Below are 22,500 nucleotides of genomic sequence, written 5' to 3'. Positions count from 1 at the left end.
CTGAAAAAGTGCAGCTCCTTGTCTGGAAGCAGAACCTGCTGGCAGTGGTTCTCGGGTCCGTTCTGGAAGCTGTCCTGTGTCCTCCTCTGCTCCTAGTCTGGCTGAGTTCACCTGGGCCCTTGAAGGCTCAGGGCCTGGCCGTGATCCCAGGTGGGGAGAGGGTGGGTGGCAGGGAAGCTAAGAACCTCCTTGGAGTCGAAGTCCGGGGTGGAGAGTTTAAGGGGAGGTGGCCCAGCTCCACTGGCCAGCTAGGCCAGGTCACCCCAGACTCCTGAGCAGAGGGAACAGTTTGCTTGGACGCCCCTTGTCCCTCCTTTGTCCCTCCTCTTGCAGCCTGGAAGTGACTCTGGGGGCCGTACACACACCCTTACCTGGGCTGTGCTGAGCCCTGGCCCTTGCTGACCTGTCAGGTTCTGTGCTGGGTCAGTGTCAGAACTGGCTGGCAGAGGTCTTGACTAGAACACAAGAGCCATTTCCCACCACCCCCGGGCTCAATTGGAAGCCCTTTGCCCGTTAGTTCATTCAGTGTCAACACAGTCTCTCAGCAGTCCCAGCCTGGACCTCACCGGCTGAGGGGCCGGCTTAAATCTTCTTTGCGCAATGGTGCCATCTCAGCTCACTGCAACCGCCACCTCCCGGGTTCAAGGGATTCTTCCTGCCTCAGCCTCCTGAGTAGCTGTGATTACAGGCGTGCACTACCACACTTGGCTAGTTTTTGTATTTTTAGTAGACACAGGGTTTCGCCATGTTGGCCAGGCTGGTCTCAAACTCCTAACCTCAAGTGATCCACCCGCCTCGGCCTCCCAAAGTGTTGGGATTGCAGGCGTGAGCCACTGCACCCAGCCTGACCTAGATCTTCTAGGTTAGAAAGTCCCAGGAGTGGGTGGCCGTGCGTCCAGGCCTGCCGCAGGACCCCGCCCGCCCTCCTCCCTGAAGTCGGGGCTTTGGGAGCCCTTCCCTTGGCCGTGCCCTGTGGGACAGTGTCCAAGCTCTGGAGTAGGACTGAAGACCCCTAGGCTCTAGTCCTGGGGCCACCAACTTGCTGTTGCCCTTCGCAGTGACCTCCCGCTGACTCCCACGGTGCCGGCTGCAGGAGCCAGGCGGGAGGGGCTGGTTGCCAGACCCTGCAGATGCCCCTCCTCTGGGCCTGCCCGGGGTAGTGGGAATGTGGGTGCAGGGTGAGGGTCTGTCCTCACCAAGGCTGGTGTTTGGGAGCTCGGGAAGCAGAGTGCCATGTGGCCAAGTTCACCTCTTTGCTCTGTGCGGTGACTTAGGAAGCCATTGACTGGCTTCTGATGAGCACGGAAAGAGCTGGAGCCTTTCAGAGCCCAACAGGTTAGTGTGAGAGCCAGGCATGTGTGTCTGAGCAACCGAGTGTGGGAGTGGGAGGATGTGAGCCTATGTGCGTGAGCGTGTACATGCGTGCATACGTGTGAGCCTGTGTGTGTCCCTGAGTGTGCATGCATGCGTGTGAGTGGGTATTTGTATGCGTGTGCATGTGAGTGTGTGCGCGTGACTGTGTGTGCACGTGTATGTGCCCATGTGAGCGAGTATGTGCGCGAGAGTGTCTGCATCTGAACCAGTCTGTGTGTAACTATGGGGTACCAGCAGGGGTGGGATGCAGTGGAATTTATGGCCAAAGTATTTTGAGTCCCTGAGGTCAGGCCAGAGCAGCCTCGTGCCCCCACTACCTGAGAAGTGCCCCCGGCTTCCCAGGGGTGCTGTGCTGGGCAACCACTCATCCCTGGAGACCCTCGTATGCCCTCGCTGCCCTCCAAGTGGGCTGGCCGCCCGCAGCTGCCGGGGAGCCAGCTGACCTCCGGGGCGGCCTCTGTTCTGCCTGGTGAACTGTTGCCTTCTCAGCCCTCTCCCCCTGCACTGTGACTCCAAGGGCCGTGGGGTTACTGACCTTCTTTTTGGAAGGGTCGGCTGGTGTAGCAGTCTCTCTGGCTAGGGGGGCATCTGCAGCAGTCGGAGAGGCCGAAGATAGCAGCCTGCTGGGAGCCCTCTCTCGGGGCCGGCCTGCAGTTGCTCACCAGCAGCTGCCGCAGCCATCGTCTCACCGGGACCTGCGCTCCTCCTGTCCTTGCGTTCCCTCCCAGCGTGGGTCACTGCAGCTCCCTCACCTCCCAAACAGGCATCCACCCGCATTCGTGAGCCCTTGCGCACTGGTCCTGCTCCCCACGCAGCGGGTATAGCCCAGTCTCTGGCCCTTTCAGTGAGTGGGAGGAGATGGTAAATGAATAGTATTGGAAAGGGACGTGTGCGTGGGGGGGATAAAGCAGTGCTTGGGTGCTGTGGCGAGGGGCTTCCGTCGGAGCTCAGGTGCTAGGAAGGCCTCTTGGTGACTTTTGAGCCGAGACTGGAAGCAGATGAGGCTGAGAACCGTGTGGCTGTCTGGGGGCAGCGTGGTCCAGGCAGAAGGATCAGCCAGTGCAAAGGCCCTGGGCTGGTTTGGGGCGGGGCCTGTTTGAGGGATTGTAGCAGAATGTAAGGGAACAGGGCCCAAGGTGTGAGGAGAGGACACATCAGGTCTCGAGCAGAGGAGGTGCCAGGTCTGACTCGTGCTGGAGGGCATCCCCTGGTGGCTGGAGCGAGAGTGAGCTGTGGGGTGGGTGGCGTGGGGGCAGGAGCCCTGTCCACAGTTATTACCGGGATCCTGGCGACTGAAAGCAGCAGCGGGGACACCTCACTTCTGGGGGTAAGGAGTGGCGAGATTCGGGATCTGTTCTGAAGAGAAAGACAGCTGGATTTGCTGGCACTCTGCATGTAGGTTCGATAGAAAGATGAGACAAGGTTGGCACGGTGCCACTCTGTGCCTCAGTATCCCTGTCTGTACAGAGGCATGGCCATGCTGCATGTCGTGAGGAAAACACCAAGAACAGTTTGTGAGTCCGACAAATGTTAGCTGTCTTTACAATTAAAATACCCTTTCCTTGCCACCAGAAGTCCAGTCTCCATGCCTGCGTGGTTTTGTCTTTTTACTTCCTTATGGCTTTTGCTATGTTGGTTGGGAAGTGCTCGGTGCTAGGTTGGGAGGTGATCAGTCGGGAGGTGCTAGGTGCTTTGTTGGGAGGTGCATGATGCTCAGTGGGGAGGTCCTAGATGCTCAGTTGGAAGGTGATTGGTACTTCGTTAGGAGGTGGTTGGCGCTTGGTTGGGAGTTGTTGGTGTCCAGTTGAGAGGTGCTAGGTGCTTGATTGGGAGGTATTTGATTGGGAAGTGCTTGGCACTTGGTTGGGAGGTGCTCGGTGCTAGATTGAGAGGTGATCAGTTGGCAGGTGCTAGATGATCTGTTGGGTGGTGCATGATGCTCAGTTGGGAGGTGCTAGGCGCTTGGTTGGGAGGTAATTGGTACTGGGTTGGGAGGTGCTTGGCACTTGGTTGGGAGGTGCTTGGTGCTTGGTTGGGAGTAGTTGGTGTCCAGTTGCGTGGTGCTAGGTGCTTGGTTGGGAGGTATTTGATTGGGAGGTGCTTGGCATTTGGTTGGGAGGTACTTGGTGCTTGGCTGGGAGAGGCCCTTGGTTGGGAGCAGTCTTTCCCATGCTTAGATCTGAGCTGGCTTTGCCTGCATCATCTTTGGGAGCCAACCGTCCGTGTTTGGCTCTGGCTTTTCTTAACTATTTGAAATGGTTCCTTTACCTGCTTGCCTCTGAATTCTCTCCCAGAAGCCCTCCCCAGGATCACACCTGTGGCTGTTCACTCCCACCCCTGCCCCTGAGGCAAAGTTGACCTTAGTGTTGATTCCTGGGCCTCTCCCCACACCTTCCCTTTGCTCCAGTCATTTGAATGAGAGAGTGAAAACAGTGAGATGCCAGCTCCCACTCATCAGATCCAGTGATGCTGATGACGCCAGCCATGGTCCTACCCTGAGGTGCTGACTCTGTCCCTTTAGGCTCCATGTCTCTGGAGAGGGAGAGGGAGAGGATTCCAGCCTGTCACAGCGCCCGCGGGCAGCAACCCCTGCTCGCCAAATACTGACTTGAATAGTGGTCCTCAGGCATAAGTCTGGGCGCTGAGTCCTGGGGCAGGACTGCTGTCCTGAGAGTGGGGACAGTGGAGGGGTGGGTTTTGTCCTCTGTCCTGGCCACAGGCACAAGGTTGCGAGGAGCATCTTGGCCTTCCTCCCGGCCCTGCTAGAGCCCCCGTCATCTCCTGTGCCCTCCTTCAGTGCTGTCCCCCACCAGGGTCCTTCCTCAGAGGAGGGGGCTCCTGCCCTGGCCATCATCAGGAAGGGGGTCTCTGGGTCTGAGTGTCCACCTCAGTGTGCACATGGCCAAAAAGATCAAGAGCCCTGCAGCCAGGGGGGCCCCTCCTGAGACTCGACTTGGTTGCAGTTTCAGCAATGCAGGTGGTCCTGTTGCAGACGTCCAGGCAGGGTTGAGGGAAGGCACATCCCTCCCAGGCCAGGGTACCCATGTGGGTGGCAGAGCGGGCTCTGGGGATGACCCTCTGGCCCCTGAGGATCTGGGGCCAGAAAGACACTGGCTTAGCATGGGAGGAGGCCCCGGCCTGTACCAGCCTGACAAGGGGCTGCAGTGGCCCCCGGGTCTCAAATTAAAGCCAGGGTGAAACCCAACCCCCTCTTTAAAATGCAAAATGGCCCTTCCCTAAAATAACACACAACCACAACCGCAGCTGGCTCTGCACGAAGGCCATGCTGCAGCTCTTTTCTTCGGAAGTCGATTTTCCTCCGTGGAATTTGGCTGGGCTTGTGGTAGCGTTTGAGACTCTGCAAGAGCACATCCACGCCAACCAGTCTCTGATCACCGACTGGCTCGCAAATTCCCCATTTAAGGAAACCAGCAGGCCTCTGTTATGAAACTCGGGGAAGGAATGTGAATTATGCTCCATGCGGAGTCTCCTGCTCCTGCACGTTTTCCAGCCTTTTCCATGGGCCACGGTGGAACATTTGGGGAAGGCCTGTGTGGATCCCCCCCAACTCCAGACTGATGCCCCTGATACCTTCTTAGGAGGTGGCGGGGGGTCTGGGCTCTGTCCAGGCTCTTAGGGGTGGGGACGTGCAGGTAAAGCAAGGCGTCTGCTGCAGGCACACGGGAGCCTTCCCTGGGCTGGCTGCCAGCACCTTGGAGTCCCAGGCTGCCAGGAAAAGTTCACCCACACCCGGGCTTTGCTGGCGAAGGGTGAGTCATATGATGGCCGGGCTCGGGCCCTCAGCAGACACCAAGTGTGTTCCCAGAGCTGCCGCTCAGCGCCTGTAACCTGGGACAGGCCAGCCTTTCAGGGCCTCAGTTTTCTCATCTAGTTTTCTCATCTAGTGGGAATAGCAATTCCCACCTTCCCTGTGTTGGTTGGGTTCTCACTAGATGCACAGGAGACAGCAGCTTGAGAGGGACTGTTTGGAGAGCTGTTCCATGTGACGCCCTTCTTATCCTGTCCCTACGGGGCCGGAGGAGCAGGGGCTTGGTGATAGCAGCTGGGCGCGGTCAGCCTTTGCAGGGAAGAGGGCACGTTTGGTTCAAGGCTCCTATGCCCTCATTCCTGTTGATCTTGTCACAGCCCCTCTGGAAGGTGGAGATGGTACTCGCTCGGGAATGACACTGCTCAGGGAAGCATGGCCCCCTGGATGGGGTGGCCCTTGGTGCACCTGAGGCTCCTGAGGCTGCAGAGCACCATGGTGGGGGAGGAGGCGGCTGTGCATCTGTCATTTGCCTCTTCTGCTGAATGGAGACCCCCCCCAGAGGGCAAAGCGGGGCTTGTTCTCCCTGTGTCCTGGGATCACTCTCGTGCCCTGCTTGGGCAAGCTGCCTGTTTCTAAATCACTTGCTAAAGCCAAGGGGAATGGGGTTTGCCGCCCACCCCAGGAAGAAGGGAGCGAGGGAGTCAGCACCATTTTACATGGACCAAGCGTGGGAGGAGGCTCCTCAGAGGACATTCTGGGCACTGTCCCCTTTCTCTGCTGTGAAGGGTGGACAAAACACAATAGGTCTGCCAGCCCATGTGTCCTGTGGCTCATCCCAGCTGGCTGGGATGGGAACTGAGTCCTCCAAGCTGGTGTGGTTCCCCTCTGGTCTCTGCTGAGAGCCACGCCCAGCCTCTGGGCACACACCCTGTGGTCACCTCCAAACAGGGCACACTGGGCACTGGCGGGGGTGGGACCTGCCATCCCAGACCTGGTGTCTGCTCACTTTGTCTTGGTTCATTGGCCAGAGATCAAGTAAGGGCGCCCTGAGGATGTGCTTGTTTCTCATGGATGGGTGATGCTTGTCTCTTGGGAACATGGAGAAACAAAGCCATGTCGCCCACAGACCTACCCAGGAACAGTGCAGCTGCAGGTTCAGGGTCTATCCCAGCCATGGGTTTTATTCTTTTTTTGAGACAGAGTCTCGCTGTCTCCCAGGCTGAGAGTACAGTGGCGTGATCTCGGCTCACTGCAAGCTCCGCCTCCCGGGTTCACGCCATTCTCCTGCCTCAGCCTCCCGAGTAGCTGTGACTACAGGTGCCTGCCACCATGCCCGGCTAATTTTTTTTTTGTACTTTTAGTAGAGACGGAGTTTCACCGTGTTAGCCAGGATGGTCTCCATCTCCTGACCTCGTGATCCGCCCATCTCAGCCTCCCAAGGTGCTGGGATTACAGGCATGAGCCACTGCGCCCGGCCTTTTCTTTCCTTTTTTTTTTTTTTTTTTTAGGCAGGGTCTCTGTCATCCAGGCTGGAGTGCAGTGGTGCAGTCACAGCTCACTGCAGCCTCGACCTCCCAGGGCTGAAGGGATCCTCCCACGTCAGCCTCCCGAGCAGCTGGGACGACAAGAGTGTGTCACCATGCCCAGCTAACTTTTTTTTAATTTTTATTTTTTGTAGAGATGGGATTTTGCCATGTTGCCCAGGGTGGCTCAAGTGACCCACCCACCTCAGCCTCCCAAAGTACTGGAATTACAGGTGTGAGCCACCGTGCCTGGCCATGTTTTGTTGTTTTTAAATAGACTTAATTTTTTCAAACAGTTGTAGGTTCACAGCAAAATTGATGAGCAACAGGTACTGAGTTCCTATACATCCCTGTCCTCACACCCACACAGCCACCCCAACTGTCAGCATCCTATGCAGGGTGGTACATTTGTTACAACTGATGAAAGCCGGCTGACGCACCATCACCCAAAATCCACGTTTACACGAGGGTTCGCCCTTGATTTGTACATTCTTGGTTTAGACAGATGAATAAGGACATGCACCCACCATTCCATGTCATACAGGATAGTTCCACTGCCCTGATTTTCTGTGCTCCACTCATTCATCCCTCTCCTCTCCAACTCCTGGCAACCACCGATGCTTTACCGTCTCTGTGTGTTTGCTTTTTCCAGAGTGTCATAGAGTTGGACTCATACAGATTGGCTCTTTCACCTACTAATATGCATTTACGTTTCCTCCACGTCTTTTCATGGCTTGATAGATCATTTCTTTTCTTTTCTTTTTGAGATAGAGTCTCGCTCTGTTGCCCAGGATGGAGTGCAATGGTGAGATTTCTGCTCACTGCAACCTCCCGGGTTCAAATGATTCTCCTGCCTCAGCCTCCTTAAGTAGCTGGGACTACGGGTGCTCACTACCACGCCTGGCTAATGTTTTGTATTTTTAGTAGAGATGGGGTTTCACTGTGTTAGCCAGGATGGTCTTGATCTCCCGACCTCGTGATCCACCCGCCTTGGCCTCCCAAAGTGCTGGGATTACAGGTGTGAGCCACTGGGCCCGGCTGATAGCTCATTTCTTTTTAGCGCTAAATAATATTCCATCCTGAGTGTTTTGAATTGCCTTTTAGAGGTTCATTTATAGCATTTTCATGGTAGCAAAAAAATCAGAAATAACCTGAAATTCTTTAAAAAACTTACAGCACAGTACACTAGGCAGTCATCAAAAGAACAAGGAATCTTTCTATTCGCGAGAAGGGAAGGTGCCCAGAATTTACTGTTAACTGAGAACAAGTTGGAAATAGTATATTTTGATTGCCCAGCTTAAGGCAGGAATACCTGAAACCATACCTGTTGGTTATTTCTGATGGGTGCGATTTTAGAGCAAATTCACTGTCTATTGTTTCGTGTCTGCATCTGTGTAGACAAAAACAAAAAACAGATCTATGTTAGCTGCTTCTTCTCTTGCCCTGCCCCTGTCACAGGTACATGTACTGGACAGACTGGGGTGAGACGCCCCGGATTGAGCGGGCAGGGATGGACGGCAGCACCCGGAAGATCATTGTGGACTCGGACATTTACTGGCCCAATGGACTGACCATCGACCTGGAGGAGCAGAAGCTCTACTGGGCCGACGCCAAGCTCAGCTTCATCCACCGTGCCAACCTGGACGGCTCGTTCCGGTAGGTACCCATGCAGTCCTGGGGCACCCCCTTCCCCTTTGTCCCCAGGGCTTTTGAAGGCATTCCTTCTTAACTCAGGCCTACAGACTCTTCTCTGAAACTCTGGGGCCCTGAGGAATGCAGGACTTCTCAGAGTTTGGAACAGCGTCAGGGTCTGGGTGGCATTTGTCACCAGCCCTTGAATATTTCTATAGCAAATGTGGCATGTTCATTCTAAGTAGGGCAGAAAAAACTATCTGTAGCCCACACCCATGCACAGTTTTTTGTTTTTTTTTAACTTTGTTTTTTTTGAGACAGTCTCACTCACTCTTTCACCCAGGCTGGAGTGCAATGGCATAGTCTCAGCTCACTGCAGCCTCCACCTCTCAGGCTCAAGCGATCCTCCCGCCTCAGCCTCCCGAGTAGCTGGGACTATGGGAGTGCGCCACCACACCTGGCTAATTTTTGTATTTTTGGTAGAGATGGGGTCTCACATGTTGCTCAGGCTGGTCTCAAACTCCTAAGCTCAAGGGACCCTCCCCCTCAGCTCCCAGAGTGCTGGGATTACAGGCGTGAGCCACTGCGCCTGGCCCACGTACCAAATGAGGTTTTATCACCAGATGAGCAACAAAAACTGTCCATCTTCAGAGTGTCTTGGATTTTGGAATTGTTGGGGAGGGCTTGTGGCCCAGCAGGGTTGTGAACAGTAACCCTGTCACACGCACCACCCCCACCCTGGCCCTACCCCAGCTCAGGCATCCTGAGGGCAGCAGCCGGAAGCTGTCTCAGTTATTGCTGCATTCCCCAGTCTCACCAGGGGGCCTTCCACACGGTCGGTCGGTGCTTAATCACATGGGCCAAGAATGAGTAGGAAGGGTTTTCCCCTTGTTGGGTAATTGCTTTTAGAGCCTTCTGGTCAGTGTAGCTTCACAGCTCTATACTTAATTACCCCTTAGAGAAACATCCCCTCTGTGTACAGGTGAAGGGCAGTTTATTCACTAACCAAGTACTGCCTGCTGCTAGCCCTGTGCCAGGTGTCAGGGATCCTCCTGGGACGGCAGACCCCATTCCTGCACTAGTGGAGCTCCTGGCCCAGGCAGGGATGTGGCAGGTGTCTGTGCAGAGGGCAGTAGTGACTGCATGGGAGGACTCAGTGGCTGGATTTCTGCAAACACAGGCCAACACCCACATGAACAGACTTGAGGGCATGGGCAGCTTTGCTCCACACTTGCCAGGCCTCGTGTGTTAGTTATCCATTGCTGTGTAACAAAACAGCCCACAACTTAACAGCCTGAAACAGCAAACAGGTTTTTTACAGGGAGGGGGTCAGCAATGAGGAGTGGATTAGCTGGGTGGTTCTGGCGCAGGGTGTGACCTGAGGGTACACTCGAGCTCCTGGCTGGGGCCTCAGTCATCTGAAGGTTTGAGTGAGGCCGGGACATCCACTTCCAAGCTCATTCTCAGGGCAAGAGGCCTCAGTTTCTCCTGTTCCTCTTATGCTGAGCCACACATCTCTTTTGGGCTGGTTTGAAAATATCCTGTTGTCCCTGCAAGTGCAGACCAGCGGGTCTGGTTTGAGATTTGGAAATGTGGTTACCCTGTAGACTGTGGTTCTTGGGAGCTGAGTGATCTTACAGTTATGAAGGGTGGATGAGAGGATAGAAAGGCTGCAGCTGGGAGTGCCCTGGTCAAAGGATGGTGACAGGGGACAGTGAGGGTGATGGAGGTTGAAACATGCTAATGGTGGTGGCGGTGGCGGCAGCGAACCCTTCCATAGCTCTTACTGTTTTCCAGGGACCTTTATCAGTTCATTTAATGCTCACACCAACTCTATGAAACGTTTGCTATTATGTTTTATTTTTATTTATATTTTTATTGTTTTGAGGCAGGGTCTTGCTTTGTCATCCAGGCTGGAGTACGTTGGGATGATCATGGTTCACTGCAGCCTTGACCTCTTTTTTTGTTTGTTTGTTTTTGTTGTTGTTGTTGGGTTTTTTTTTTTTTGTGATGGAGTCTTGCTCTGTCCCCTAGGCTGGAGTGCAGTGGCACCATCTCGGCTCACTGCAACCTCCACCTCCCAGGTTCCAGCGATTCTCCTGGCTCAGCCTCCCAAGTAGCTGGGATTACAGGTGCCCGCCACCATGCCTGGCAAATTATTTTTTTTTTAGTAGGGACGGGGTTTCACCATGTTGGCCAGGCTGGTCTCGAACTCCTGATCACAAGTGATCTGCCCGCCTGAGCCTCTCAAAAGTGCTGGGATTACAGGCGTGAGCCACCGCACCTGGCCACAGCCTTGACTTCTTGGGCTCAAGTGTTCCTCCCACCTCAGCCTCCCAAGTAGCTGAGACCACAGGCACGTACCACCACGCCTGGCTAATTTTTTTGGTATTTTTTTGTAGAGACGGGGTTTCACCATGTTGCCCAGGCTGGTCTCAAATTCCTGAGCTTAAGCCATGTGTCCACCTCGGCCTCTCAAAGCACTGGGATTACAGGTGTGAACCACTGTGCCTAGCCTGCGTTTGCTATTATGATCCCCTGTGCACAGAGAGGCATGTGAATTTGCCCAAAGCCACACAGCTGGTCCCAGCCAGGGTTGAAAGGTAGGGTCTGTAGCCCCAGGGTCTTGTCTGTTCTCAGCCTCTCTCCCACCTGCCTCCCCGCGGGATTCTTCTGCCTCTGCAGCGGCCATCGCTCTTCATGAGGCACCTGGGGCTATTCACATGGAAGCATCGTGTGTGGGGGGATGAGCTCTGGAGCCACACAGACCTGTGCAGGCCCCTTTATCTGTGACTGTGGCTGGGGCAAGGGCCGAGGCTGACCTTCCCTCAGTGCTTCTGGCTGAGGCAGAGCATGGCCCAGGGAGCAACCGGGAGTGATGGGCCTCTGGCTTCTCTCACTGAAAAATGGCCACATGGGCTGGGCACGGTGGCTCGCGCCTGTAATCCCAGCACTTTGGGAGGCCGAGGCGGGCGGATCACGAGGTCAGGAGATCAAGACCATCCTGGCTAACATGGTGAAACCTCGTCTCTACTAAAAATACAAAAAATTAGCCAGGTGTGGTTGTGGGCGCCTGTAGTCCCAGCTACTCGGGAGGCTGAGGCAGGAGAATGGTGTGAACCCGGGAGGCGGAGTTTGCAGTGAGCCGAGATCCCACCACTGCACTCCAGCCTGGGCGACAGAGTGAGACTCTGTCTCAAAAAAAAAAAAAAAAAAAAAGGCCGGGCGCGGTGGCTCACGCCTGTAATCCCAGCACTTTGGGAGGCCGAGGCGGGTGGATCATGAGGTCAGGAGATTGAGACCATCCTGGCTAACAACGGTGACACCCCGTCTCTACTAAAAAAAAAAAATAGAAAAATTAGCTGGGCGTGGTGGCGGGCGCCTGTAGTCCCGTCTACTCAGGAGGCTGAGGCAGGAGAATGGCGTGAACCCAAGGGGTGGAGCTTGCAGCGAGCCAAGATCGCACCACTGCACTCCAGCCTGGGTGACAGAGTGAGACTCCATCTCAAAAAAAAAAAAAAAGAAAAAGAAAAATGGTGACATGGCCAGGCATAATGGCTCACACCTATAATCCCAGTGCTTTGGAAGGCTGAGGTGAGAGGATCATTTGAGCCCAGGAGTTGGAGACCAACCTGGCAACAAAGCAAGACCCTGTCTACTAAAAATAAAAATTGGGCTGGGTGCGGTGGCTCACGCCTGTAATTCCAACGCTGTGAGAGGCCGAGGCGGGTGGATCACCTGAGGTCAGGAGTTTGAGACAAGCCTGGCCAACATGGTGAAACCCCATCTCTACTAAAAATACAAAAATTAGCTGGGCATGGTGGCAGGCACCTGTAATCCCAGCTACTTGGGAGGCTGAGGCAGGAGAACTGCTTGAACCCAGGAGACAAAGGTTGCAGTGAGCTGAGGTCTTGCCATTGCACTCTAGCCTGGGTGAGAAGAGCAAAACTCCGTCTCAAAAAAAAAAAATTAAAATTAAAAATTAAAATTAAGGCCGGGCGCGGTGGCTCACGCCTGTAATCCCAGCACTTTGGGAGGCCAAGGCAGGCGGATCACGAAGTTAGGAGATCGAGACCATCCTGGGTAACATGGTGAAACCCTGTCTCTACTAAAAATACAAAACAATTAGCTGGGCATGGTGGCTGGCGCCTATAGTCCCAGCCACTCGGGAGGCTGAGGCAGGAGAATGGCGTGAACCCGGGAGGCGGAGCTTACAGTGAGCCAAGGTCACACCACTGCACTCCAGCCTGGTTGACAGAGTGAGACTGTCTCAAAAAAAAAAAAAGAAAAAAGAAAAATTAAAAAATTAGCTGGCTATTCTGGTACATACCTGGCTATTCCCAGCTACTCAGGAGGCTGAGGCAGGAGGATCGATTGAGCTTAGGAGATCGAGGCTGCAGTGAGCCATGATCATGCCACTGCACTCCAGTCTGGGCGACAGAGCAAGACCCTGTCTCAGAAAACAAACAAAAAAGGCGACATTGTGGAAAACAGTTTGGTGATTCCTTAGAACGTAAACATTGATTTACGTATGACCCAGCAATTCCGCTCCTAGCTGTATAGTCTAAGAATCGAAAACAGGTCTTCACGCAAAATGTGAACAGACAGGAATGTCCGTAGCAGCACTGTGCACAACAGCCGAAGGTGGAAATGACACAAAGGTCCCTCAGCGGGTGAATGGATGCACCGATTGGGTTCTGTCTGTACACTGGAATGTGGTTCACCCCTAAAACGGGATGAAGCTCTGACATGCTACAGCCTGGATGAACCTCAAAAACATAGTGCTGAGTCGAAGAAGACAGACATCAAAGGCTGCATATTGTGATTCCGTTTATATGAGATGTTTAGAATGTGTGTAGTTAAGTCCATCAAAAGTGTTTGCCGGGGCTGGGAGCGGGGACTGGGGAGTGACTGCTGACAGGTGTGGGGTTTGCCTGTGGGGCAATGGAAGTGCTTTGGAACTAGACAGAAGTGGAGGCTGCACCGCCTTGCGAATGCGTTAAGTAACACTAATTATTCACTTTAAAGTGGTAAATTTAGGCTGGGTGTGGTGGCTCATGCCTGTAACCCCAGCACTTTGAGAGGCCAAGGTGGGTGGATCGCCTGAGCTCAGGAGTTCAAGACCAGCCTTGGGCAACATGGCGAAACCCTGTCTTTACCAAAAAAATACCCCCCAAAAATTAGCTGGGCGTGGTGGTGCATGCCTGTGGTCCCAGCTACTCTGGAGGCTGAGGTGGGAGAATCGCTTGAACCTGGGAGGCAGAGGTTGCAGTGAGCTGAGATCACACCACTGCACTCCAACCTAGATGACAGAGTGAGACCCTATCTCAAAAAAAAAAAAAGTAAATATATGTCCTGTGAATTTTACTTCAATAATTTTGTTAAAAACAGCATCAACAAAAATGAACAGAAGAGGCGGTGGATCTGCAGAGCCCACAGCTCCCATCTTCCCTGTGCCACTTCATGAGTGTCACCCTCTCCTGGCAGCCGTGCTGAGGGCTGGGGACGTGGCGGGGACCCTCTGCCCCCAGGCTCACCCTCAGGGAGCCTGTCATGGGGTGAGAGTCACTAAGCAAATAAAACCGCACATTACTGACCGCGTCACATTACGATCCTGTTCCCAGTGTCCATAATCTCATTACACCCGAGTCCTCATTTGCTGGGCACTGTAAGCACCTAGAAAAGAATAGCTGTTTCTCGGGTTGATGCCAAGTTTCATTTACTCTGAAAGTATAAATTATGAGGATTGTAAGAAGGAGCGAGTGCACGTGGCCTGATTTGTATTCAGAGGTTAAAGCATTGAGCAGGAGAGGTGTCCTTTTCACCAGGCGTGGCTTCCTCCTTTGTTCCCTGGGGGAGACTTTGCCACTTGACCTGGGGAACCCCCTGTGTCACCATCACAGACTGGGTTTGGGAGGTGCCCTGTGCACACCGGGAGAAACGTACGAGGGCGTCAGCTCCTGGGGCTCTTGACTTGGCCTCATTTGTCTGGTTGAAAGTAAATGGGAGGCCTGGCGTGGTGGCACACGCCTGTAATCCCAGCGCTTTGAGACGCTGAGGTGGGTGGATCACCTGAGGTCAGGAGTTGGAGACCAGCCTTGCCAACATGGTGAAACCCTGTCTCTACTAAAAATACACAAATCAGCTGGGCGTGGTGGTGGGCATCAGTAATCCCAGCTACTCGGGAGCTGAGGCAGGAGGATTGCTTGAACCTGGGAGGTGGAGGTTGCAGTGGACTGAGATTGCATCACTGCACTCCAGCCTGGGCGACAGACCGAGACTCCGTCTCAAAAAAAAAAAAGGAAAGTAATTGGGTCAGCAGCAATGACTGTCGGGGGACCCTCCTGATGGCTTCCCCACCCCGCTTCCCTGACCGCAGGCAGAAGGTGGTGGAGGGCAGCCTGACGCACCCCTTTGCCCTGACGCTGTCCGGGGACACTCTGTACTGGACAGACTGGCAGACCCGCTCCATCCATGCCTGCAACAAGCGCACTGGGGGGAAGAGGAAGGAGATCCTGAGCGCCCTCTACTCACCCATGGACATCCAGGTGCTGAGCCAGGAGCGGCAGCCTTTCTGTGAGTGCCGACTGGGGCGCGGGGGCGTGGGGGTGCGCGGGCGTGGGTGGGGTGGGGGGCAGGTGACCCCTCCCTGCAGAAGCCCATGCTCTGGGGGGCCCCCTCTCTAAAGGGGTGCCTGCTGCAATGGAGGGAGGTGTGTGCAGAGTGTGTGGCTGGCTGGGGGGCACCAGCCTGCAGAGGGCCCCTCTGCAGAGCTCGTGGGGGCTGTTTCAGGCTCAGCAGTGGCAAGGGGATTCCCAAGGAAGGTTACCTCATTTTCAAGGCCCAGAAGAAGTTGTTTGTGTGTGTGTGTGTGTGTGTGTATATATATATATATATGGTTGTTTATATATACATATATATATGTGTGTGTGTGTGTGTGTATTTTTAATAGAGACGAGAGATTTTGCCACGTTGCCCAGGCTTGTCTCAAACTCCTGGGCTCCAGTGATCCTCACACCTTGACCTGACAAAGTGCTGGGGTCACAGGTATGAGCCACCATGCTTGGCCCTGCAAGTTGCATATTTATCAATGAATAACCTGCTCAGAATCAGCAGTTCTCAGCCTGGGGGCCACGCAGGGTTGTGACAGAGGTCCCTGATGGGGAAATGCACCAGCTTCTGTGACAGCGGGGCTGTGGCTCTGGGGACAGTGGCCCACCCCCACAGGGACCAGGGATGGAGATTTCTGGCCAAGCCATTATGGAAGGTTTGGACTTTGAATTGAAAGGTGGGTCCTAGAGGTGGCAGCTGTTCCCAGAGCAGGACACAGGAGGTTGGGGCTCTCCGGAGCTGTTTCCTGGTGAGAAAGTCATGATCACAAAACCCATCTACACTTGGGGCAGCATGAGGGAGGGAGAGGTTCATTTTGGTGAGGTTGTTGTTCCAGTTATATCTGTATTTTGGGGCTGCTACGCCCCAGCTTTCTCCTGGTTCAAATGAGGTGCTGGAAGCATTTATTGAGTTCCGTTCAATTGCTGTTGGTCATAGAAGGGCTTGGGAGAGTGACAAGCTTGGCCATCCCAGCAAGAGGGACAATGTTCCTGTGGAAGCTGCTGGGTCCACACATAGCACAAAGACAAGACAAGCCTTTTGCTCAGGAGCCCATTGTCTCTGGGGTTCCCATCACTACCACGCAGGCAGGTCCTGACCCCGGCCATTGGAGCGTGGGGGGCAGTCTTTGCAGAGGGGTGCCCTTTGGGGACCCCGAGGAGCTGGGGAGGGTTTTCTAGTCATAGGAGCTTGGTGGGAAGGAGCAAGTGGGGAGGATGCCACTCCAAGGCAGGTCACGTCTGGGTGTGAGGGTGGCCAAGAAGGTCACGGCTGGTTTTGCGGAAATTGCAGGTCATCTGGCCAGGCTGAGGGCCCGATGTGGAGGGGGCCAGCAATGAGGCAGGTGGAATGGTGCCCGCGGGGAGGTCCCTGATGCCACTTGAGGCTGACGTTTGGGCAGAGGGACACACTGGGGGCTGTCACAGGGGACGAGGAGGCAGGATGTGACTCATTCAGAAACAAGTGACGGTCCTCTTCTGGAACCTTCTCTCACTCTGTCCTGGTTTTCCCAGTCCCCACTCGCTGTGAGGAGGACAATGGCGGCTGCTCCCACCTGTGCCTGCTATCCCCAAGGGAGCCTTTCTACACGTGCGCCTGCCCCACGGGTGTGCAGCTGCAGGACAACGGCAGGACGTGTAAGGCAGGTGAGGCGGTGGGACGGGACGGGATGGGATGGGACGGGCGGGGCGGGGCCTGGTGGGAATGGGCTGCGGCCAGCGGGGGTGCCCCAGAAGGAACCTCGGCAAACCCGTTTGAAATGATCCACTTGGCAGATGTGGTGATTCAAGTCTGTGGTCCCAGCTACTCGGGAAGCTGAGTTGGGAGGATTGCTTGAGCCCAGGAGGTCAATCCTGTTTTGCTTTTGTTTTTTTTTTTTTTTTTTTTTTGCCCCAGATATTTTCCCACTTTTTTACTCTCCACCTTGGTCCTCAGGCACTTGGTGCTTCCTGGGACTGTGTTGCAATGAGGCATGGCTCTTCTTCTCTGGGGCACCGGCTGAGGATCTTTCCAGGTGTCGGTTCGGGGTGGGCCCTTTGGGAAATCACAGACGTTCAGGATGCAGCTCAGTTTCGGGGATGCTCCTGGTCCTGGGGTAGCCGGTCTGGCCTCTGGGGCTGACCCTGGGGCCTGGCAAGCGAGGAGGTAACGAGAGGTGTCAGGAAAGCGCCATCCCTGGGACCAGTCCTCCTCGTTTCTAGCGTGATGGGGCCCAGCTTGCAGAAGGTGGTGGGGGACAGGGCCTGCTTCCTGTGCCAGTGTCCCACTTGGGAGGGCAGGGGGCTTCCAAGTGGGCTGGCTTCCACACTCAGGAACAGTCCTAAGGGGCAGAGTCTCGGTGTGGGGCCCCCTAGAAGGACTCTCCTGGCATCCAGTGGATGGAGAAGTCTCCTTGCTGTCACTGCTGTCTGAGCACATGGGGGTCCTGACTCTAGGAACAGTTTCCTGGTCCCCCTGCTCTCGCCGGCTAGGGTCTGTATTTGCAGTGGCCGGGGTATGTGTGTGGTCGCGGTGCCCGTGGCGTATGGGTCTTTTCTCTGCTCCCTGGCAGGGGTCCTGCATTTGGTGAGGACTTTCCAGGTTTGTATTTGTCTTTCTCTTCCTGAGAGCAGAGGATCTTTAATGAAGACATGGTCGTTTCATCAAAGGGTCTGTCTGCTGTGCCGCCTACTGCAGGGGATGGTTGGAGAGTCTCCCCGACCAAGCATCTTGTTTCCCAAGTGGGGAGAAGGAGAATTTGAGAAATGGGGACTTGGGCGGCCTAGTCCTCACAGCTCTGGACAGCACCCCATTCATTCATCTGCTTGCTCATTCATTCGTTCATCCATCCATTTGCTCGTTCAGCAGGCATTTGTTGAGCACTTGCCACGTGCTGGCATTGCTCCGAGGCACTGGGGACCCCGCGGTGCAGACAGAATCCCGGGCCTCTGGCGCTCGCACTCTGGGCTCTGGGGCTGGGTGGGTGGGGGAGACGGCACAAGTGAGTCCACAAGGGAGTCAGTGCATTAGAAAGGGTGAGTGTCTTGGACACCCGCTCCTCCATCACCTCTGGGGCCCTTCGCTGTTGACCGTTCACCTCGGCCTCAAAGGCAGTGTTGAGAGAGAAACTGGACCCAGAGAAGGAGTCCAGGTGAGCTGCCTCGTGAGTGACCTGGTGACACCAGGGGTTTGGACCAAGCAGGTTAAGGGAGGATTATAGACCCTTGACGGGGAGGAGTGGTTTGACCAGGTTGGATGAGCCCTTTGTTTACAGAGGAGGCTAGGGCAAGTCACCAGCCTGGGGTTGCCCACAGCAGGTGGCATAGTAGGTTCTAGCAGGTGGGGTCTGGCTCCCCTGCCATGAATTTGCTGCTGCCCCATACCTGGGCCCTGGTGGAGCAAGGCCCTGGTCTCCCTCGCAGACTGCCCCAGGACCCTGCCCGCTCCCTGGAGGAGGGGGTGCCTCGGCTGCACAAGCCTCAGCGGAGAAGGATGCTTGGCCTGCTGGCTGCCCGGGAACCTTGGCCTTCTCAGAGTTTGTTTTCTTTCCTTCCTGTCTGTTGGTGAGAAGAGGCTGAACTCAGTGCTGGAGCTGGACCCTGCGTTCTGCAGTGTTGGTTGAAGTCCTGGCGGAAAGGGAAAGAGTGAGGACATACGGGCTCATGACGGCAGGGAGCGGCCACCACAGTCAGGGCTGGGTGATGGAGGGGAGAGAGAATCACCGGAACATGGCACAGGTGTAAAACAGGCAGCTCAGGCCGGGCGCAGTGGCTCATGCCTGTAATCCCAACAATTTGGGAGTCCGAGGCAGGTGGATCATTTGAGGTCAGGAATTCAAGACCAGCCTGGCCAACATGGTGAAACCCCATCTCTACTAAAAATACAAAAATTAGCTGGGTGGTAGTGGCACGGGCCTGTAATCCCAGCTACTTGGGAGACTGAGGCTGGAGAATTGCTTGAGCCTAGGAGGCGGAGGTTGCAGTGAGCCAAGATCGTGCCACTACACTCCAGCCTAGGCAACAGAGTGAGACCCTGTCTCAAAAAAAAAAAAAAAAAAAAGCCAGCTCATCCTGGCTAGTCTGAAAAAGGTGGAGCATATATGTTCCCCAATATCCACAAATATTCCAGAAAATATCTGAGAAGAAAGCAGTTAATGAGACGGGCCTGTTCCCCTGCCCCGAGGCACACGTGTGGTGGAGGCCATGTCAGGAAGCAAACCGGCACACAGATGGACATAGTCAGAACAGACCTGGATCGGGTACGGAACACAGCAGGGGCTGAGCTAGAGACTCCTGTACTGGGGGTGTGGCCGCCTGAGCCGGCAGGTCAGAGGTCTCTCTCAGGAGGCCTGAGATCTGAAGGACTAAAAGAGAGAAAGGTGAGAAGGAACAGCACATGCAGCGGCTCTGAGGCAGGAGCATGTTGGTGTTGGGACGGACTTCACGGGCTGTGTGACCTGTGTAGTCATATGAGGTGAGCTCTGTTGTTGACCTGAAATTCCTGCCTTTTGAGTAAGGGGCTGTCTGCCCTTCCATTTTGCAGCGATCCCCACAAATTCTGTAATGGGCACAGCTCTGTGTGTTTGAGAAGCTGAAGGGAGGTCTGGAGGTGGTGGTCTCTTACTCTCTTGGTGTGTCTGTCTCCACATTTTATCTTGTTTTTTTGTTCCCCAGCCCTCCCTGTATTTTTTCTGTATGTGACTGTGTGTCTGTGTGGGTGATCGAACCATAAGGCTTCCTGCTATTTATTTCACTTTACGCACTGCAGAAGCGTTTGCGATTGCAGAAGGTAAATATGTATCAGAGACATGAGTTTTAGTGAAGGATATCTTTTTTTTTTTTTTTTTTTTGAGACAGAGTCTTGCTCTGTTGTCCAGGTTGGAGTGCAGTGGCTCACAGCAGCTTCCACCTCCCAGGTTCAAGCGATTCTCCTGCCTCAGCCTCCCAAGCATCTGGGATTATAGGCGCCTGCCACCACGTCTGGCTAATTTTTGTATGTTTAGTAGAGATGGGGTTTCACCATGTTGGCTAGGCTGGTCTTGAACTCCTAACCTCAGGTGATCCGCCTACCTCAGCCTCCCAGAGTTCTAGGATCACAGGCATGAGCCGCTGTGCCTGGCCTATGCCTGAACGGTATCTTATCAAGACATGTCTTTTAGCCGTCCTCCCGCTATGGGGCGTTTCTGTTCTCTTTGTGTTTTTGCCGTTTCTGAGTCTCGCTGCTGTGGGTTGCGGGTGGGCAGGTGAGCGCTGGCTTGGGGCCTGGCCACTGGAGTTAGAGGGAGCAGGGCCTGGTGTCTGTTGCCACTGTCGATTGTTGATGTCTGCCTAAACGCTGTGTTGCATCTCCTGGGGATGTCTGCCTTGGGAGAGCAATGGGTATGTAGGAAGCAGGTGTCACCATCTGTTCTTGGGGTGTCAAAGCAAGGCTGGGTGTGGACATTTGTCGAAGGAGTGAGGAATGGACACAGCCCCCAACAAGCAGATCGTGCAGTCGTGCCTGTCAGGTGCCATGCCCCAACAGTGGAAGGATCATTTTAGGTCAGGGATTCAAGACCAGCCTGGCCAACATAGTAGCCAACATGGTGAAACCGTGTCTCTACTAAAAATACAAAAATAGCCGGGTGGTAGTGGTGCACCTGTAATCCCAGCTATTTGGGAGACTGAGGCAAGAGAACATGTTGCCCAGGGAGCTTTTTTTAAGGGTCCCTGTGTGGCTCCCTCATGCATCAGAGTCCCAGGAATGGATGTGGGCTCTGATAAAATCCCAGACTCATGGCTCAGTGAAGTTGCACAGCTGGACAAGCTTGGAGACCCCCAAATAACTTGCCCAGGCTACCCTGGCTTGCCAAGGGCCACTGCTCATCCAGGGGTGATGGTGCCGTGCCGGGTGCCTGGCATGCAGTGGGTCCCCAGTGTCCAGCTGCCATGTCCGCTGTCCGTGCCCTTATCACCATCATGTTGTCACCATGACCGGCGCCTTAGGTGCCGTGGCTGGTGCCAGGCCCGTGAGAGCTGGGGCAGGTTCGCTCAGGGTCCAGGTTTGCCTGCATCGTCCCAGAATCCTCCCACACCCGGGGGAGTGGGCTGTCAGTGGGAGCCAGTAAAGGGGCGTGATTTCTTTCCCAACCAGAAGAGGCAGGGGCCATAGACTTAGGTGGAGCCCCTGGCTCTTTGCTGGCTCCCAGGGTGCTGACAGCTGGGCCTTCTGAGCCCTGGGGACTGGCTGCTTGTGGCTGAGCCCTTCAAGGGCATTGCGCTCCTTCTGCAAATGTCACTCCCAGTCTCCATGTCCAGGCCTAGAGCAGCCGTGGGGAGTCCTCAGGGCTCATTTTCCTGCAATGGGGGGGGGGGTGGGGGTGGGTTGGGACGGGCCCTGTGGTGATTAGAGGAGGCTGCCTGCGCTCACAGCGGGTGGTTGGGCTACACAGAGGAGGAGGCCCCTGCAGGCTGGCAGGGGGCCTGGTGGCTCTGGCCCCAGCCGTGGGCTCTGTGGCATGGAGCTGACACCACAGACACCTGTGGGGTTGGACCGCTGGATTAGCAGCAAGCCCTGCCCTTCCTGTTGGAAGCTTTTCCATTCCAGAGCCGTCAGGGCCGTAGGGCTGAGCACGCAGCTCCGTGCTCCCTGGAGACTCAGCCGTCAGGGGTCACCTTTCTCTAGTCTTGTGGGAACTGTTTTTGCCCTCAGCCGTGAGAGGCACTTTTACACATAACTCAGTTGGAGCATGACTGGCACGCAGGAGAAAAACATTTTGTGTCATTTAGAGGCCCTGCTTGGGTGGGACTCTGGGCTGGGAATGTCCACATGCAGCCAGTGTGGGGACTGTTTTACTCTGAGCCTGAATCTTTCTGCTTTGCTTCCAGATGCTGTGTGTAGGGTGTTCTGTCAAAGGGAGAAAAAAGCTCCTCGATGAGACAGAAAGATGCAACCGGGAGTCTGGTTTTGCATGAGGACATGAGCGTTTCAGTTCATTTTTTTTTGTAAGCATGGTTCCCCAGCCTGACCTCAGGGCTGCCTGGAGATGGGCCCCACCCGCTTCCCGTTAATTAACCGGCTGGTGCTGGGTGTGGATGCTGGCTCCTCCGTCTCCCTGCCCTGGACCCTTTTGAAGCTGAAGTGTTCCAGGGGCAGCTGCTGTGGAAACAAAGTTTTCTAGAGGTTTTAGAGTTGAGAAGACACCTAAACTCTTCTTAGAAGCATTTCAAGGATTTGTCACCAGGGTGGCTCTCTGCAAATTTGAGGTGGTTCTAGAAGATCTTTCCATATTTTTTAATCCAGAGGGAGATGGGGATGGGTGAGAAATGGCTTTGTCCTTGAGGAAGTCATGTTCTGGTTGGAGGACAGGCGCAGCCTGGTATTGAAGTTGGTGAGTCAGAGACGGACCTGTGAGCGGGGCCAGAATGGGGCGTGGGCTTCAGACTTCACAAAGCAGACCACGCGGCAGCCTGGGGCTTTAGTATCCAAATGTCCTGCCCTCCAGGTTTTATTCCTTCCCATAAAATATCACATTAAAGGAAAATGTTTTGTTAAAAGACCACAGTCCTGTCACCTGAGCACCGTCGCTGTTCTCGGTTCCTCTGTGGCTTTCCAGGCTGCAGGCGCCCATTGGTG

General features: G+C 54.8%; 1 protein-coding gene across 3 annotated transcripts in view; it reads left to right on the top strand.

Annotated features, from left to right (window-relative positions):
- LRP5 (LDL receptor related protein 5) overlaps positions 1–22,500 on the top strand; it is a 142,954-nt gene that overhangs the window by 36,545 nt on the left and 83,909 nt on the right. For all 3 annotated transcript variants that reach the window (XM_024255552.3, XM_063728052.1, XM_063728053.1), the window contains exons 3-5: positions 8,125–8,322; positions 14,678–14,874; positions 16,422–16,553. In XM_024255552.3, the coding sequence (XP_024111320.1) occupies positions 8,125–8,322; positions 14,678–14,874; positions 16,422–16,553 (527 nt within the window). The remainder of the gene's footprint in view (positions 1–8,124; positions 8,323–14,677; positions 14,875–16,421; positions 16,554–22,500) is intronic.

The sequence above is a fragment of the Pongo abelii genome, chromosome 9 (assembly GCF_028885655.2).
Source record: "Pongo abelii isolate AG06213 chromosome 9, NHGRI_mPonAbe1-v2.0_pri, whole genome shotgun sequence".
Classification (NCBI taxonomy): Eukaryota; Metazoa; Chordata; class Mammalia; order Primates; family Hominidae; genus Pongo; species Pongo abelii.
Note: the sequence above shows the minus strand (reverse complement) of the source record. Positions and strands in the feature narration are given on the sequence as shown.